This window comes from Chelonia mydas, chromosome 1 (assembly GCF_015237465.2).
Source record: "Chelonia mydas isolate rCheMyd1 chromosome 1, rCheMyd1.pri.v2, whole genome shotgun sequence".
NCBI lineage: Eukaryota > Metazoa > Chordata > Testudines > Cheloniidae > Chelonia > Chelonia mydas.
In genome coordinates, this window is record NC_057849.1 from 137,384,184 (window position 1) to 137,403,572 (window position 19,389).

Genomic DNA, 19,389 nt, shown 5'->3' on the forward strand with positions numbered 1-19,389 from the left:
GACTAATAAAGGACCAATTTAATGAGACGCCAGAGATAGCTATTGAACCCCTATCTGCGCAACAATATAAAAGAAATACTGTTACTTCTTTTGCCATGCTTAATACATAATGTTTGATGATTTTCTAAAACTGAGAAACATAGACTTTTGCTCTCCCTAATATTGCCTGTTCTCCCCCGTAGAAAAGAAAAGATGCCCTGAAGAAGCCTTCGGGAACTCAGTACAGGAAGCAAAAAACTCAATTACAATCTAGTCTGCAGCAAGGGGCAAATTTGATGGGAAAACATATGAAACAGAACAACATAGATCACGCTTTAGGCAGTATCAAACCTCTCAGTGCAGAAGAAATTGAGGAACAAAGCATAAATGATGGAAGTCCTATTACTAAGGAATTAGCAGATTTACCTTAAGATAAGGAATAGGAAAATGAGGAAAGTGATGAAGAATCGTCCAGTTTTCCTGGTGGCGTAAAGGAAAATGATGATAAAGAAGAATGTGGCTCACATGAAAAGGAGAATAATGACAAAGAAAAATCTGGTTTACATGAAAAGGAGAGAAACGATAAAGAAGAATCAGCCTCGCATGAAGACATAAATAGCAGTGAGAAAAATTGCACACCACAAATCGATACATCAGATCCTGCTTTATTGCCAGTGATCCTATACTCTGCCAATATTGATCATACAATTTTGAATAAGCTGGGCAAAATCGAGGATATGACATTTCCAGTTAATGAGCAGAAGCGACACTATGAAACAGTGCTCAAAAATGGTGAGAAACTGAATTGGCATTGGCCAGTTTACTCAGAATCAACTGACAAAGTGTTCTATTTTTGCCGCAAAATATTTGACAAGAATGCCAAATCGTTGTGTGCATTTTTTGGGTACAATTACTGGAATAACTTAGCTGATGCTCTAAAGCAACATGAAAAGTCACCCAGCCATTTTACAGCCTACTCCAAATGGATGGAGGTCAAATCCAGGCTCAAGATAGATAAATGCACAGATGCAGAAAACCAGTGCATTATTATGTAGAAACCCAATATTAGAGAAACTTGCTTGAGTGTATGATCTCAATTACTGTGTTCCTTTCAAAGAATAATTTGGCTTTCTGGGGCTCATCGGATAAATTGTTCCCAAGCAGCTCTACCAAACTGTTATGTTCAGGGAAATACGAGGATGTCATGCGTGAGCACCTACATCGAGTAGTTTGTAAAGAAGCTATAGACCATTACTGCAGCAAAACAATTCAAAACGAATTGACTGACCTTATGGCAAGGAAGATAACATATTGGTGCAGCTCAGTAAGTACTAGGCCATAATAATGGACTGCACTCCTGACATTAGTCCAAGTGAAAATATGTCATTTACAGTAAGATTTATGGACAACGAGGATGGCTGTATCCAAGTAAAGGAAAACTTTATCTGTTTCTGGTCTGTAAACGACTCTAATGGAAAAGGCTAACAGAACTGTTTATGAACATTCTGAATGAGAATAAAATAAAGTTTCAGGACTGTCATAGCCAAGGTTACAATGACGGCACGAACATGAAAGGAAGAAACAGTGGCGTACAAACAAGGATCCTTGCGCCGAATGATCCAAGAGCTTTTTTCATGCCTTGTGGCTGTCATTCCCTCAACCTGGTTGTATGAGATCCAGCGTCATCATCTTTAGATTCAGTATCTCTCTTTAGAGTAAGGCAAAGAATATACGTCCTGTTTTCAGCATCAACTATCAGATGGAAGATCCTCACGGACAATGTTACGAATCTGACTATGAAGCCACGAAGCTTCTAAGTGACACTTGCTGGGAGAGCTGCATAGACAGTGTAAGACCAGTGAGATACCAAGTGCGTGAGATTTATGATACCCTGATGGAACTGGCATAATTGAGTAAAGCCGAGGCCGGAATGTGACACAAGGCGCAAACCAGATTACTGACTTCAAATTTCTGGTCTCAATTGTGGTTTGGCATGATATCCTGTTCCACGTAAATGCTGTAAGCACACACATTGTGACTACTACTACCTTGATGAGATGCTGCCTTGATTTCATTGTGGCCTACAGAGACAACGGATTTGAAGATGCCATCACTACCGCCAAAGAAATGGCAGAAAACTTAGGAGTTGAGCCTGTCTTCAAGGAAACTCATATTCATCAGAAGAGGAGACTGTTTGGTTACGAGGGCAGAGATGAGATGATGGGAAGCTCAGAAGAAAAATTCAAGAAGGAGTTTTTTTGCCCAGTCGTTGACACTGCTCGAGTGTCCATTGAAGAGATTCGGACAAATGAAGCACCATGAAAAAACCTGGGTGGGGGGGTGTTTATGACCTTAGTAAAGTGTTGGCAGACAGGAAAACACTCTTGAACAATTGTACGGACCTTCACCAGACACTGATCCATGGGGAATCTTCCAACGTCAATGATAAAGACTATGTTGAATTGGACAACATCCATCACATTTTGCCACACAGGAGCTTCGCCACTGAAAGTTCTCCAATTCATTCATGATGCAGAGCTGAAGGATACTTTTCCTAATGTATGGATAGCTTTGAGGGTTAACCTTCTAAGACTGTCACCTACTGTAACACTATTTAATACTGGTCCACCCAATGTTCATGCACAGTTCAATTTCTTGATGTGAGTACATTTCAGTTATTCTTAAAATGAAAAGGTTTCTATAAGCTTAGAGGAAATGATTTTTTTATTTGCTCACATATGGCATGAATAAATACAGATTTACAGATCCTAGCATGCAAATTTATCATCTTACATGACTGGGATAAATCATGCATTCAAATCGTTCAAAGTCATGAAATGCAAATGCAATAAAAAAAATAGGTATTGAACCATTTAACACATGGAGAGGGGGGGACTGAAGATGTTCCTCGTCTGGGTGCCATTTGGTCTAAGGCCTGCCCTGCACATGACAATATACATGGTAGATGCATCATACCAAGGTTTTGCATTTTTTCAACTTGACTCATGCTTCTGATATGAGAGGGGATATGACATTAATACACAATGTAATTTTGGTGAGAAGGCATTTAGATTTAAACATTAAAATCTCAAGCTGTTGGGACAGGTGGAGAAAAAAAAGAGTAAGAGAGGAAAATGAGGTCCTATCGAAACAGAAAACGAATCCAGCTTTGATTACAAGAGCAATGATAATCTCACCAGCCTGGGAAAGAACCGGTGCCACACCAGTGTCCATTTCAGGCTGTGAAAATAGGCTGCAGCATGTGCTTGGTGACATAGAAGATGCTTTCAACTTCTGAAATGTGTCCAGGGCCTCATAGAGAGCAAATGGAAGGTCCAGCTATTGGTACAGTCCAAATGGAGTGACAAATGCGGTTATATCCTTGGATTCCGGGGCCAAGGGCTTTCCGCCAGTACTCTTTGGTGAGGTCCAAGATTGGTTCTATACCCAGTCTTTTCTAATATATCCAACATCTCGCCCACCTAAGGCATGGGATAGGAATCACATTCTCCTTCCTGAAATCAGTCAAGGAACAGATACTCTTCTCCAGTTTTGGGACCAGCAAAGTCAGGCTGCACTACTTCCTCTAGGACTCTATTACCCCTAACCGGAGCGGAGTCTAGTCGTTCCCATAGATAGAAGGCATACTGGTTCGCATTATGGGTTGTGGTACCTTGCTTATGCCAGGCCTCTTATTAGCAGTCCAAAATACTCCAAGGCTGTCTCTCCTATAACAACTCAAATGGTGAGAAATCCAGGAAGGACTGTGGGATCTCTTGGACTGTAAACAATAAGTACGGTTGCATCCTAACCCAATTTTGGGTTTGGCAGTCTCCGTTTTTTGCAGCATTCCCTCCAGTGTCTGTTAAAGTGCTCTACTAGCTAGTCTATCTGCAGGTTTCACACAGGTTCTTACCTATCATATATCAAGGAGGGCACATACCCCCTGGATTAGCAGACCCATGAATGCAGTGCCCCAATCTATTAAAATCACCATCAGGATTCCTAATCAGGAAAATACTCTAAGGAATTCATTAGCCATCTCCTGTGCTGATGCCAAGTAAAAGGGCACAGTTTCCAAGTATCAAGTGGCCCCAATACTCGGAGCACCTACCAGCAGGAGAAGGACTACAATGAGTCTTGTAGGCAAGCCTAAATGCCACAAACTGGCACTCAGAGCAGGAAATGCAGTAGTCCTTTACCTCTTGGTAGACTACTGGCCAAAATAATTAGTCTGGCACCCCTCTTTGAGTCTACTCCACGCCTCAGTGGCCTCACCCCAGGGTCATCATGGACTAGATTCAATACCTATCTCTGGTACAGTTTGGGAACAATATGCAGAGGTCAGCATGTTCCACTCTGGGTATCCCAGACAACCCTTACCAGGATGTGCCACTGAAGCTCAAACTGGGGATACTGAAATCCTGGGAGGAGTCAACCAGTACCCCATTCACCCTAGCCAGTCATCTATATAGAGCCAACAGAATGCTGCATCATCCTAGCTTTGAAGAAAATTGGACCCACTTGGTATAATCTCAGTATCTATATCAGGATGGAGGTCGCTGTGGGGTCCAGATTACATTGCACCACTGTGCTTTACCTAGCTCTTTTTCCTGGAGTTTCCTGGTTGCCCAGAGCCTCTCCCCTGGCGTGATAAGGTGTCCTTTTAGACATAGGCCACTCACAAAAGAGTTTGGGATCAGAGAAGGAAAAAGTCCCCCTCTGGCCAATTCTGAGTTGTGATGCCTGGCTTTGCCTTGCTGCCTCACTTTAGAGACTGGATACGGGGCCACAGTCACTGCTTAGCACCACTGAGTAAGACAAGTGGTTAGCCACAGGTACTATCATTTCAGTGTTCCAGCCTACCCACTAGCAACTAAATCCTGGTCATGGGATAGGGTCAAATGTCCTCCTGGATACAGTCAATGTATAGCCATTTTCCTATCCCCTTGCAAATTCTCCAGGGATATTAATGTTCCTGCACAAATGTCTGTCCCAAGCCTGAATCCACCAGCCCTGACACCTACGTTCCATTTACTACAACAGAAACCACCTACCTTTTGATCTAGAGGGTCTCTTGAGGGTTTCAGATGTATGTGGTTATTCTAAAGCCTACTTCATATTGGGCCAAACCCAACGGCCTTTCTGCCCCCAGAAGCAAATTAGGGGACTCCACACTGGGATTACGAAGACCCCCTTTTCTTTAGCCAGGGACCCATTCACCTCAGCTCCATCTTCTCCAGGAAAAAGGTCTGATGAATTGGGAATGTGGTTGTACAATTTACAAATTCTGGTTGATATTGTGAAGTTGTATTATGAAAAACTTAAGTTTTTATCATGAGTACCCATATGTACGTGGATCCACCACTGTTGACAGGTACACACCAGACAGAGACAATGCAAGCATTAATGCATTACACACTTTGCACAGAGGCTGTTACATGCTTCATAGCTGCTGCATGCCCCTGAGAGAGCTGAACCTTAAGCTTCACACTTCTGGGTTGGAGTTCTGGGAGAGGGTGCATTTAAGTAGCTAGGGTATTTCAGGAGTCCATGCTGCCCCTTCCTTAAGTTCTCTGATGAGTCATGTGAAAGGCAGGTAGCCATTAACTTTTATTTTTAAAGAATGAGGTTATCTACTTCTTGGGATAGCTCAGAAATGCAGAGAATCAAAGTACTGAGTGGAGAAAGCAGGAAGGCTGAAAGAGTGGAAGTACATGGGAAAGAGAGCATAAACCAAGGAAGTGGGAAACCAACAAATTATGTGCAGTATGAGAATACCTTATTCCTGACCTAATGGAATAAATTAGATTGCAGAACACTAAAAGCAGAGAGGAGTATTTTGTCTATGAAGTTCCATGTACATCCATGCTGCTATTTGAATAACAATACTTTATTTTACTCAGTTTACACTCTGGAAGCTTAATTCCTTTTGGTTTCTAACTTATATTAATAAGATAACAGAACGACATGACATACAGACAACATATGATTACAGATTCTCCATCCCCCTCCTTTGAGAGGATATGGAGTAAACAGTGTAGAAAATATAACTTTATTTTGTAGTTAGCAGTAGTATGAAGGTTGAACTGTAACTCTCAAAAGGGTGAAAAAGAAGAGAAAAGGATAGAGTGGGCAGAATTGGAAAGGTTCTCAATGTTTTGTACATGTCATAATTAATATAATTTAAACTAGATTTGAGCATTCCAAATAATCAAGAGAAAGCTTTCCAAATGTCATAACTGGCCCTATTGTCCTGTAGGTTACTCTCTCATATGGCTCAGCATTTGAAAGGATCATGCTCTAGTCTATACCATAATGAAGGAGGTCTTTCCAACACCCAAGAAAAACTCCCCACCCACCTTTCAGAAAATTCTCTGCCTTCTTTTTGTGCCCATTGCCTTCTCTGCTTGTTATTTTGAAAATTAATATTTGATGGCTTATACACATCACTGCATATTTTATTTACAATAAAAATCATAAGATAGGAGATACAGCATCAGTTTGCAGTTCTTCAACTCCCTGAGGCATATCGTCATGAAAACAAAGATACCAAAAATAAACTGAGTGGGTAAATATGAATTGAAGGAAACACAATAGTTATTAGAATTTTTAATAGGGTCAGAAAAATGGAGGAGGTACAGGCATATTCGCACCTAACTGGTGTGATGGCCTACTTAATTTAGACCACTAATGGACTACGATGACACGAATCACTCAACAGTAATATCTTTGCCCTTTTAAAGAACAGTAGCACTGGCTACTTCCAACTGGAATAACAGCAGCATTCGATCGGAACCAGAAGGATGGGGTTATCTACTTCTTAGGATAGCTCAGAAAAGTAGAAAATGTAAAAAGCAAGAGAAAATGAAAAGTACATTTAAAACAATATATTAAATAAAATAACTCTACAAGAATTTAAGAATTTTTTTAAAAATCATGTTATGGATTCACAAATTCAACAACTACTAAGTAAGCTCTTGAAAATTTAAATCCACTTGTGCCCCTCTAAAATCCAGTCTTCCTTGCTCACACACTCTGGCTTTCCCCCTACCTTGAGAGAAGGAAGGGACTTCTGGGAAATTGTTTCCAGAGCGACAACAGGCTTTTCAATATAGCATTTTATAATTTTTTGTTTTTAAAGTAAAATTCAGTTTCTTTGTGCACAGTGTTGGATTGATGGTCCTAGAAAATGAAAAAGGCTAAAAAAGATTATTGTATTTAATATCTTAAGACACTATGGCTAGGGTTTAAAAAGAGCCTGAAGGAGGGGAGTTAGATATCCAAATCCCCTGAATTTCAATGAAGCTCAAATGCCTAACCCCCTTAGATGACCTAAGGGCAACAGGTTTTTGTCCCATTACCAAATGCCCTCAGTCCTCCAACCCAGTGCCAGTGCAACAGAAGACGTTCCCAGATTGTGGTTCATGGAGCACTTCTTGTACTTTCCAGAGAGCTGGTTAGTCACATTTCCTCCTCCTTCCAGCTACTAAATCTCATTACAATGCAACTATAGTACATTAAACATAGTCCTAACATGACTTTGCCATGGAAGCAATAGCTGCCACAAGGATATTAGGAATCACGAAAGGTGGGGGGAGTAGGTAAGGTGGTCTGCAAGATTATCAGAAGGGAGCTGTCCATAAGACAATCTCTCTAAGAGATTTACACAATGAAAAGGTCTGCTAACCCCTAGTATAGAGGAAATGCAAGAGCTCCCTCGAGTGGGGGCAAGGATATTACCATGCTCACCTCATTCCCCTCCAAGAGGGGCCCCCAACCTCTCATCCTTCCATCTCACCCACTTTTTTTTAATACTCTACAGGCACCAACAGCAGCTCCTTTGCCTGGCATGGGTTGCTATGTTTTCACACATCCCTGGGGTGGGCTCTGTTCCTGCACCTCTTCTCATTTCAAGGGATAAGAGGGGATCACCATCTTCTACTGCCCATACAGTCCCCAGGGAGCCAGCAAGATGAAGACTAAGCAGAGTGGAGTGTGAATCAAAACCCTGGAGCCAAACACCCCAGTTGCCAGTCCCCAACATCAGAGGAGAGGGGGACAAAACCCAGAACTAGGGGAAGCACTAGGCATAAGCAAATTAAGGAACTGTTTAGGGCCCCACGCAGGTCTGGGGGGTTGGCGGGGAAAGGAATCTGATTTATTTACATGAGAATGGCCATACTGGGCAGACCAAGGGTCCATCTGTCCCAGTCTGGCCCTGCAGCCAACAGAGGCCAACGCTTGATGTTTCAGGGGGAATGAACAGAAGAGGCAATCCTCCAGCAATCCATCCCCTGCCGCCCATTCCCAGCTTCCGGCAAAACTGAGGCCAGGGACACTGCAACATGGGGTTGCAGCCCTGATGATCTTGGCTAGTAGCCATTGCTGGACCTACTGATCCCCCCCCAAATTTAAGATGAACTTTCTAACAGGTGTCTGAGTCCGTGCTGGGTCTGGCTACGTGCTGGCTGGTGGAAATAACGCAGTCCGTATTGGGGGAGGGGGGAGACCATCCCCCAGTGAGCTAGCCCCGCCTGTGCCCAGCCCCCGGCTGCTCCCCGGGCTGGGCGCAGGGGGAGGGTGGCAACCCGGGCGCCGCTCTCCGCCCCGCTCACCTGCGTCGTAGAAGGCGTCCAGCACCGCCGTCTCCCCGAAGTCCAGCTCCCCGAAGTTGACCGTGGTGAGCTGGGCTCCCTGGGCCTCGCAGGCTCGCACCAGGCACTGCAGCGCCCCGGCCCCGGCCCCGGCCCCCGGGCTGTCGTTCAGCACATACACGGCCCGCAGGGAGCGCTGCCGCGGGGCGGGGACGCTGCCTTCGCCCCCCGGCCTCGCCGCCGCCGCCGCCTCGGCCCCGGGCTGCTGCTCCGCTTCCCCGCTGAGGGAAGGCAGCGGCTCCGCCGCGGGGCCCCCGCTGTGCTCCATGGCGCCCGCCGCCCCGCGCTACATGGGGGCGCTGCCCGGCCCCGGGAGGGTGACGGCGGGGCTGCTCCCGGGCAGGTGCCGGGGGGGCGGGGGCAGGAGCTGGGGAAAACTTCTCCGCAGAGCGGCCGCTTAAGTCGTCAGGGTGGGGCAGGGAGCAGCGGCCCCCGGCTGGGCTCGGCGCCGCCCGCGCTGGGGCGACTGGGGAGAAGTCTGCTCCCGCCCCGGGCGGAGTCAGCTTCGCACCGCACGGGGGGCGGGGGGGCCAAACAGCTGGGAGCGGGGGCGGGCCCGGGGCAGCACTGGAGCCGGGGGGAGGAGCCGCGGTTGAGAGCGGGGCCCGGGCGCTGCAGGGCGCGGGGCAGCGGAGAAGCCGCCTGGGATTTGGGCTGCAGCGGCTGCAAAAACCCGGGGTGGGGGGCGGGGGAGACTTTGCCCCTCGCAGGACGGTTCATCTCAGACCCCCCTGCGCTCCCCAGGGCGGTGCCGCCAACTCCGGCCCCTCCCAGCGCCAGGACAAGGCGGCTCTTCCCCGCCCCAAATAGGGTGACCAGATGTCCTGATTTTATAGGGACAGTCCTGATATTTGGGGATTTTTCTTACATAGGCGCTTATTACCCCCCAGCCTCTGTCCGGATTTTTCACACTTGCTGTCTGGTCACCTCGCCCCAAACCGCCTGCGGATCCGCCAGTCGGGGCAGCATCTCACCTGCCGCCCCCGCCGCCGGCTCCTGGCCAGACCCGAGTTTCCTGTTCAAAGCCTCCCGGTCCCGGGTCCGCAGAGCCTCCGAGCGGTTCCCCGACCTGCCCGGGCGGCTGGGCTCAGCGCCCGGAGTGCAGGCTTTACTCTTCTGTTACATCCTTACATAAATGTTGATTTTTTTTTCTACTGAGTTGTTTATGCTTCTAGTTGAATATTTTAATTTCATAGCCTTTTATGTATACTACATATTTTGTTATAATACATTTCAGTGATGTTTTTCATTCTGACAGACTTACTGTTTTGTACTGCCAAAATCAAGGATTTTTTTAAATGAATTATCCTGTCACTCCTTTGAATTGGTTCCCTTTTGAGAAAATAAAGCGCCTTGTCTCCACTATGTTTTCTCAGGGAGATAGCTAACGCATGCTAGTTGTCCCACAATAAAAACACACATTTTCTTAATGCTAAGGACACAGACTATAATGCTGGCTCAGATGTTACATTAACCATTATTATTCAGAGCTTTACAACTCTGATACTGATTGTGTGCCTAACACTGCTCCTTCACTATCAAAGGTATGTGTGTCTGCATGCCTGCAGGCCCCCATTTGTGTGAGTGCCATGGAAAACCAGTTTATGCATTTTAAACTAAAGGAATTAACAGAGGCTCCCCCTCCCCTCAATTTCCCTTATTCCCTTCCCTTATTAGGGGCATGTCTATATCGTGGGACCAAGGTGTGAAGTTACAGCACATACATTACAGCACCTTAAACCCCTGAGTGCACACTCTCCTTCAGAAGTAAAGTTGACTTTAGTTTAGACATTGTCAGTCAGGGCAACCATAGAAGATTGCAGGAGTCCTTCCCTAACACACTATTAATCAGCAGGCTTTTTACCTCTGTTGGACATTTTTTAAATTTTGTACAGTTCAAGTGTATCCCCCATTTGATTTTTTAAGTCTAAAGAGAAGGAGTGACGTAATGGAGCATTCAGAGAAATGTAGGTCTAAAAGGGACCTGATAGGTCATTTAGTCCAGTCCCTGGCACTGAGGCAGGACTAAGTATTATCTAGGCCATCTCTGACAGGTGTTTGTCTAACCTGTTCTTAAAAACCTCTAATGACAGATTTCAGAGTAACAGCCATGTTAGTCTGTATTCGCAAAAAGAAAAGGAGTACTTGTGGCACCTTAGAGACTAACCAATTTATTTGAGCATAAGCTTTCGTGAGCCACAGCTCACTTCATCGGATGCATCTAAGTTAGTCTCTAAGGTGCCACAAGTACTCCTTTTCTAATGACAGAGATTCCACAGCCTCCCTAATGACAGGTTTCAGAGTAACAGCCGTGTTAGTCTGTATTCGCAAAAAGAAAAGGAGTACTTGTGGCACCTTAGAGACTAACCAATTTATTTGAGCATAAGCTTTCGTGAGCCACAGCTCACTTCATCGGATGCATCTAAGTTAGTCTCTAAGGTGCCACAAGTACTCCTTTTCTAATGACAGAGATTCCACAGCCTCCCTAATGACAGGTTTCAGAGTAACAGCCATGTTAGTCTGTATTCGCAAAAAGAAAAGGAGTACTTGTGGCACCTTAGAGACTAACCAATTTATTTGAGCATCAAATAAACTGGTTAGTCTCTAAGGTGCCACAAGTACTCCTTTTCTTTCAGCCTCCCAAGGTAATTTGTTCCCGTGCTTAACCATCCTAACAGGAAGTTTTGCCTAAAATCTAATCTAAATCTCCCTTGCTGCAATTTAAATTCATTACTTCTTTTCCTGTCCTCAGTGGATAAGGAGAACAATTTATCACCCTCCTCTTTAAAACAACCTTTTATGTACTTGAAGACTATTGTGCCCCTGCCCCGTCTTCTCTCCTACACATGAAACAAACCCAATTTTTTCAATCTTTCAATCTTTTTAAATCTTTCCACACAAATGGGGGGAGGGGGTTGCAGGTTTTCTAGACCTTTAATCATTTTTCTTGCTCCCCTCTGGACTTTCTCCAGAATGTCCACATCTTTCCCAAAGTGCTATGCCCAGAACTGGACATTGTACACCTGTAGAGACCTTATCAATGCATAGATGAGTGGAATAATTACTTCTTGTGTCTTGCTTACAACACTCCTGCTACTACGTAGAATGATTTTTGGTTTTTTTGCAACAGTATTATATTGTTGACTCATATTTAGTTTGTGATTCACTGTAACCTCCAGATCCTTTTCTGCAGTACTGCTTCATAGTCAATCATTTCCCATTTTGTATTTGTGCAGTTGATTTTTCCTGCCTAAATGTAGTACTTTGTATTTGTCCTTAATACATTTCATCCTATTTATTTCAGACCATTTCTTCCAGTTTGTCAAGATCATTTTGAATTCTAATCCTGCCCTCCAAAGCACTTGCAGCCCCTCCCAGCTGGGTGTCATCTGCGCATTTTATAAGTGTAAGCAGAGTCAGGATGAGCTCTACCCTGACATCTGGTGGCCAGTCATGGTGGGTTATGGAAAAGAACTTCAGGGGCTGATCTCATTTGCATAGGCACACCTACCCCGCCTAGATGGTCACTTTGGCTGCTGTAGGAGCCCCAGTTTCTCTGTTATTGGGGTAGGAAGAATAAACTGTTCTTATCCTGATTATGTGAATCAAGGACAGTAGAACTGTACTTGGCCTTTTGTTATGCTGGGGGGACTCACCATCAACTATGCAGCACTCGCTAGGAAAGGGCCATGGGTTCCAAAACCCAGTGAATTGAGAGAGGTTGGGTACAGGTATTAATACCTGGTGGTATAGGCTCCCTGATAAGGGCCTTACATACTAATTGCACCTTCTTTGCAGTAGAATATCAGAGCTAGTTTTGATTCTACTATGAGTCTAGTTATAGGCTACTGAGTTGAATTCACTTTGAGCCAGTGGTGTACCAGCACTGAGGCTCCCCTACTACAAGCTGAACTTTCTAAAGAGCTAAAATTACTAAGAGCTGAAATCACTGAGTGTTGTGTTAAGTAGGGGGTGGGCCTGAAGATATATTGTGGAGCAGTTCATGGGGTGACTGGTGGAGCAGAGTGGCTGGCAGAGCAGAGCAGTTTGTGGGATGGCTGGCGGAGCAAAGCAATTCATGGGGTAGCTGGTGGAGCAGAGCAGAGCCCCACAGAGAGGTTGGGCAGTCAGCTTTGGACCATGTAAGGTGCCCCTTAACCCCCCCATTTCCACCCAGGTTGGGAGGTAAAACTCTGCAGATAAACTTTCAGACTCTGGGGCCACACTGACCAGGGACAGAGACTTTTGGGACTTTGTGTGACTTTTGGGTTGCTGGACTCAAGAACCAAAGGGAAAGGACATGGCCCAATTTGCTTGGGGTGGGTTTTGGCTCATGGTTTTGTGTTATGAATCCTGTTGGTGGTGTTTTCCCAACATAATGCCACATTGTTTCTCTCTGTTATTAAAAGGCTTTTGCTACGCCCAGACTCTGTGCTTGCGAGAGGGGATGTATTACTTCTTAGAGGTGCCCAGCAGGGGTAGTGTATATTTGTCACTGGGTGGGGGCTCGAGTGGGCTTTGCATTGTGTTATTGGAATGGAACCCCTAGACACTGAACCCGGCTCTTGTTGCTGCCAACTCTGATGGGCAGAAGGGTTACATAAGCATATTCTCCAATCCATTAGCTAAGTCATTAATGAAAATATTGAATAGTACTGGATCCAGGACTGGCTTTGCAGGACCCCACTAGGTACGTCCTCCCAGTTTGACAGCGAACCATTCATAACTACTCTTTGAATATAGTCTTTCAACCAGACCATATTTCCCTAATTTGCTTTGCTTAGGTGACGGTCATGTGGGACTGTGTCAAAAGTCTTACTAAAATGAAAATATATCACATGTACTGCTTCTCCCCTTATCCACTAGATCAGTAACCCTGTCGAAGGCAATTAGGTTGGTTTTGCATGATTTGTTCTTGACATATCCATGCTTTCTATTCCTTAGAACCCGATTATCCTCTACATGGTTAAAAATTAATTGTTTAATAATTTGTTCCAGCATCTTTCCAGGTATCAAAGTTAGGCTGACTGGTCTATAATTCCCTGGTCCTCTTTGTTCCTCTTTATAGAGACTTACTTAGGGCTAGATTCATAAAGGTTTAGGTGTCTACATCCCAATTTAAGGCTCCACCAAATTCCCAAACTCTTGCCAAATGCGTTAGGCACCTAAACTCACTCCGCACCTACATTTTCAGGGTAAAAGTTCCTTTGGTACCTAATTTTCTGCGTGCGCACTGCTGCGTTATTCTAGACATCTGAGTGCCTATATCCCACCTAAGACTCAGAGCAATTCACAAACCAGGGAAGATTGGGGAAGGAGGCAATGCATATCTTGTGAGTGGGGCCTGAGCCAATAGGTAGATCTCACTGGAAAACAATGACATGAGTCACTCACCACCTTACAACTTCGAGCCCAGTGGTTAGAGTACTCAGCTGTGATGTAGGAGACTCAGGTTCAATTCCCTCCTCAGGCAGAGGGGAAGAAAGGCTTTGAACAGGGGTCTCCCAAATCCCAGGTGAATGCTCTAACCACTGCAATAGAAGGTACAAGGTGGGTACCACATCCTCTGGCTGTTCTGTGGGAGTTAGATACCTGCCTAGCTGCCTGATTCCAGGAGTGGGGTTCCCATTCATGGATCTCCAGGCAGATCTAGGTGCCTGCCTGCACTGGGAATATAGGCACTGAACTCTGAGGGAGTGGGTCTTAGCACACACTGTTGTAAGGATAAAGTGAAGCCTAGTGGCACACAAATTTTGTTAACCTTGATCTATTTCTAATCTATTAATTACTGTTTTAATTTGTGTGGTTGAAGTGAAGTCTTTCTTGGCCTATACGCTTCCTTTGAAGTGTGTGTGTGTGTTTCATCACACACAGGAGCAGGCTCTGTGTGTGATGAAACAAGAATATGTCTTTTTTTCTTTATTACATTCACCCTTTGTAGAAGCAGCTTTCATGGCAGCCTTTGGCCTATTTTTCTAATGAAGTGTTGTGTTCTCAAGTTCCACATTTTGCAACTTAAGCCCAGTTCCGTTTGTTGATGATGATCCTTTAAAGCAGGTAGCAACATGTCCTTTTATTTTACGTAATACATTGGTGCCCTTTCTTCTGACGCAGTATTGCTCCCTTGCTGAGCAGCAGCAGCAGCTGATGCCTGGGAAAAGGGCCTGGATAAAGAAGTTAGCCCAGAGAACTGGGGTTTGATATGAAAAAATAGGACCAGCAACATCAGTCTGTAGCACAACAAAAGAAACTTTCTTTAAGACCCTGTTTCAATGGTACCTCACCTCAGTCCAGTTAAAATATACATAGAGATTGAATGGGGATAAATGTTGGAGAAATTGTGGTGAAAGAGATTTTATGCATATATACTAGACATGTCCTATCATCAGAGAGTGTTGGATATTTTCCCTGAAGTTTCTGGATTTTTATATAGGGTTTCCCATTCCTCAGGGTCCCCTTTACTAACCTGCTGCATCTGTCCTCCAGCAGTTTCATTAGTTTGGCTCTTCTATTTAGGATTGTGGTTGGGCTACTCAACAGTAATTTTCACACAAGCTTGTGCATTTGGCTAATTGTTCTTCCCCTGGTTTTCTGGAAAGGATAGAAAGACACACAGATAGCTGCTGTGATTATGACCTTTGACACAACATTTCTATCCCACTCTCACGTGCACACACAACCCAAAACAGGAAAGTTTACTGAACCTGAAAAGGAGAAAAACCCAAGAACTCCAGACTCTCTTAAGGAGACAGACCATCCTGTCACAAGGGGACAGCTGACTGGCCCACTTTTCTACTTTCTCTTAGGAACTTTAAGGGACAACCCAGCAAGTCTACTCTTCCCATCCCCCCAAAAGAATTTTTCCAGGGGCTTGGCTCTGGAACTGCGGAACTCAGACACTCTTCCGCTGGGTCCTGCTGCTTTCTCTCTCACTTTAAACTGTATGACTGTATGACTCATCAGGGTGTTGGGGAATCTCAGTATTCCATGTCTTGCTACCAGCTTCCCTTTGAAAAGCCCCAAAAGCCACTGGACCTCTCACCCTTTCCCCCACTCTAAAAGCTAAGAGCAGGTAGTAAAGATCTGGAGTCTACTGGGGGGTCACAGATGTTCTGCAGAGGCTCTGGAACTGGATACTTTCAGCCTTTTGATATTCACTAGCATTAATTGGTGGACTTTTGTCATTCTCTGAGCTTGGAAAGGTGAAGAGGACTGACTGCAGGAAGGAAATGGACGAAAAGGCAGCAGCTTATAGTTAAGTCTCCAATGCTCAGGCTAGTTCAGTTTGTGATTCATGCCCAGAGCTGGCCCACAACATTTTGGGACCTGAGGCAGGGAGCTCAATTGACGCCTTCATGCCCCCTCGCTTGGGCCAAAACTTTGAAAGGTCTCAATTCTGCCTTCTTCCTGTTCTACTCCTCTCATGGTACTGCTCTGCTACCTACCCCAATAAAGGAGAACTAACAACTTAAAATGCCTTGTTCAAAAATTTTAAGTAACACTTAAGTGAGCTGTAGCTTACGAAAGCTTACGCTCAAATAAATGTGTTAGTCTCTAAGGTGCCACAAGTCCTCCTTTTCTTTTTACTTAACTTTCAAACGCCTCAACAGCAAATGTAACTTTTCTTGTCTGCACAGTAAACACTGGCATTCTTATCTGTTTGAATAATCAAAGTGGTGCTTTCTGTGCCTTCTTGGTTGCAAAGATGGTCCACAGTCTGGGCCAGCTCATGCTCTGTTGAGAAGGTTGCAAGGCCAACCAGCCTCTCATGTGTCATTGTGGAGCGTAGATGTGTTTTTATTAACTTCAGCTTGGAGAAGCTGCGTTCTCCACTGGCAACTGTTACATGACGTGTTAGAAGTATGCGCAGAGCAACAAAAGCATTTGGAAAGAGGGTGGTCATCTTATTTGTGCACATATATTCCAGAACAGCCTTTGGAGTTGATCCTGCTGAAATGTATCTTGAAAAGGCTTTCAGTTTATTACCTAAATCACTCGCATCAATATCGCACGTCATCATGTGTCAACACTGTCTTTAGTGCCCTGCATTGCTGGTGTAGGTCTTCTTCGGGTATAGTGAGGAGTTTTGGAACATCCCAAATATACCCCTGTGTTCCTTGAGCTGCATGAAACATTCTTCAACTGACTGTATTGCACAATCTAGCGCCTGGTTAAAGAATTCAACTTTGAATTGTTGTTTGGGGGTCTTTTATGGGATTATCCCGTGCCTCGTAATCAAAATGTCGTCTTCGGTGACTCTTGTATTCCTGAATGGGTGGGAAAATAGCTTCAGTGTGAAGTTTCTCTGCCAACTTCTGTGCACTCTTCAGAACGTTTTGAAATCCCTCATCAGACTGGTAAGACTGTAGGTATGACTTTGCTTTGTCCAGTTGTTCCATTTCTCCAGATATATCAAGGTCAACACCTTGGAGTCTCTTGCTTACAACATTTATTTCAAACAGTATGTCATGCTACAACACTAAGCCACACAGAAATTTCAAGTTACGTATGTTTCTGGTGATTCCATTTCCCTCTGCCACTGTTCTCCCACAAACAGTTCCTGTCATAGCATTATCCTCCATAATGGCAACTATGGCATCATCTATCTTCCCAATTTGGTGTTTGATAGGCTTTATCGCCTCCACTCAACTTTCCCATCGTGTGGCTCTCAGTGGTTTCAGTGTCAGAAAGGATGTTCCCAGATGTTGCTTCAAAATTTGCCATCAATGAGTTGATGCAGAGAAAAACACATGGATGCCTTGAATTACATTAAAAAATTCAGCAGCCTCACTAGAAGCTGATGCTGCATCACTGACCACCAAGTTCAATGAATGAGAACTGCATGGGACAAAAAAAGCTCGAGGGTTTAACTCTTGGATCCATGTCTGCACTCCTCTGTTCTTTCCTCTCATGTTGGCACCATTATAGTAGCCTGACCTCTCATGTCACCTATTCCAATTCCCGTATCTTCCAGCTTTTTAAGAAGCACATTTGTCATACCAGCTCGTGTAGTATCATCAATGTCAATAAATTCTAGAAAATGCTCTCTGACATCTCTGCAGGGACATTTTCACTAGGTTCTGTTGTTGTTACAAAATGCACTATTAAAGTAATTTGTTCCGTATGGCTGATGTCAGGTGTGCAGTCCAGAATAATATCTTGCTGACTTCAGATCTGCCACAATATTCTGTTTGACTTTTGTTGCCAGTAACTGTATGATCTCATTTTGAATAGTTTTTCCAAAGTAGTGGTGTGTGTACATTTCTTGGGTGGTGACTCTTCTTAGATGCTCCTGGAGTACAGCATCAAACTCAGCCGTCAGCTCCACAATTTTAAGGAAGTTTCCATTGTTTGGCACATACAGCTGATCTGAAGTGCCACGCAGTGCTAGGTTTTGGGTAGCAAGCATTCTCACAATGGCAATGAGCCTTTTCAGAACATTTTGCCAGTAAAGAGACTCTGATGCAATCTGCTCTTGATGCTGATCATCTATGGTGGCCTTTAACCTTAGTCTCATCTCAAACTCTTTCCACCTATGGAATGCTCTCTGGTGATTTGCTGCCTTCTCATGGCATGCCAGATTTCTAGCCAGATTTTTCCAGTCCTTTGTTTCTGTAGAACCCAATGTGGCTGGAACATTAGACTGGAAGAGTTTGCAACAAAAACAGTATGCAGCATTCTGGGTTTTTGAGTACATAAACCATGGCCTCTCCACTTTGTCACCATTGTGGATTTCACGCCAGTAATGTGTTGGATGGAAACTTCTATTTTCATTGTCTTTGGGGAACATGAAGTTTTTCACTTGCTGTGGCCCATGCAGTACAAGAAAGTCCCTCAGGCTACTGCTCAAGTGGATCCACAGTCCTGGATCATCTAGACTTAAGGAACTAAACTCAGCAGCAGCTGTTTCTTGTGCCTCCACCACTCTTCTCTGATCTACACTTTTCAGGAATGTGCATGGTTACATCCATTTGAGATGGAGATATGGATGCTGCAGTAGCTGCCAAGTCACCTGCACTCTAACTGGAAGATCAGGCATCTCCTTACCACTCACATCCTCACTGGGGCCGGAAGACTCACCATAAACATTTGTGTCTATGTATCTCAGGAGAGCTCCTTCTTGCTTAGATAGAAAAGCTTCCTTTGCTTTTTTTCTTTTTCTGAATGCTGCCCCAGAGGGGTGTTTTCTTTTCCCTCATGACTGCTGTTCTGTGCCAGCTATAGTAGCTCTCAACTTAATTGAAGGGGACAAATAAGCAGGCTGGTAGCAGGGCCTGAGTGAGGGAAGATATCAGCATCTTAAAGACCTAACTGGCTCCTACTACTTCGGTTGACTGCCTCTTCTTCTCAAGTGGGTTCAGGAAGCTCCCTGAGAAGCTGGTGTTAATCAGTCCAGGCTCCTGGGGGTGCTAGAGAGGTACATAAGAGGCTGCTCCTCCTCTCTCTCCCTGCAGCTCCTGCTACTTTCTATTATTCCCTCTCACCTTTTCTCCTGCCTGCCTGTTATGTCTCTTGTGCCCTCCTTCCTCCAGCACAGCACTCCACCCTCTCTGTGCATCTAGAGCACAGAGAATACATATGCACCAGCCGCAGACACAGTTTTCTATGCTCTGGGTCCTAGTGGTGCCCCCCCACAGTCTGGCACCTGAGGTGGCCGCCTCAGTTAGCCTCATGGTAAGGCCAGCCCTGTTCATGCCACTGGTCCCAAGCAAAAGCTGATTTCTTGTTAGTACTTTCAGATACCAGTAATTGA

General features: G+C 44.8%; 1 protein-coding gene and 1 long non-coding RNA gene across 6 annotated transcripts in view; one reads left to right on the top strand and one right to left on the bottom strand.

Annotated features, from left to right (window-relative positions):
- The window catches only part of MAP3K15 (mitogen-activated protein kinase kinase kinase 15), a 147,003-nt gene extending 137,872 nt beyond the window's left edge, over window positions 1–9,131 (bottom strand). For 2 of the 5 annotated variants that reach the window (XR_006287863.1, XM_043537952.1), the window contains exon 1: window positions 8,598–9,129. Coding sequence is in view for 3 of the 5 variants with exons in the window: in XM_043537952.1 (XP_043393887.1) it covers window positions 8,598–8,904 (307 nt within the window). In the remaining 2 variants the exon portion in view is untranslated. Of the gene's footprint in view, window positions 1–8,597 lie in introns of all 5 variants that reach the window. The other 3 variants (XM_007070485.4, XM_043537954.1, XM_043537953.1) reach the window with 3 other exon arrangements.
- Window positions 8,354–9,790, top strand: LOC122464029. Its single transcript, XR_006287865.1, has 2 exons — window positions 8,354–8,662; window positions 9,527–9,790. It is a non-coding gene; the product is annotated as an uncharacterized LOC122464029 (long non-coding RNA).
- Window positions 9,791–19,389: the final 9,599 nt, after the last annotated feature.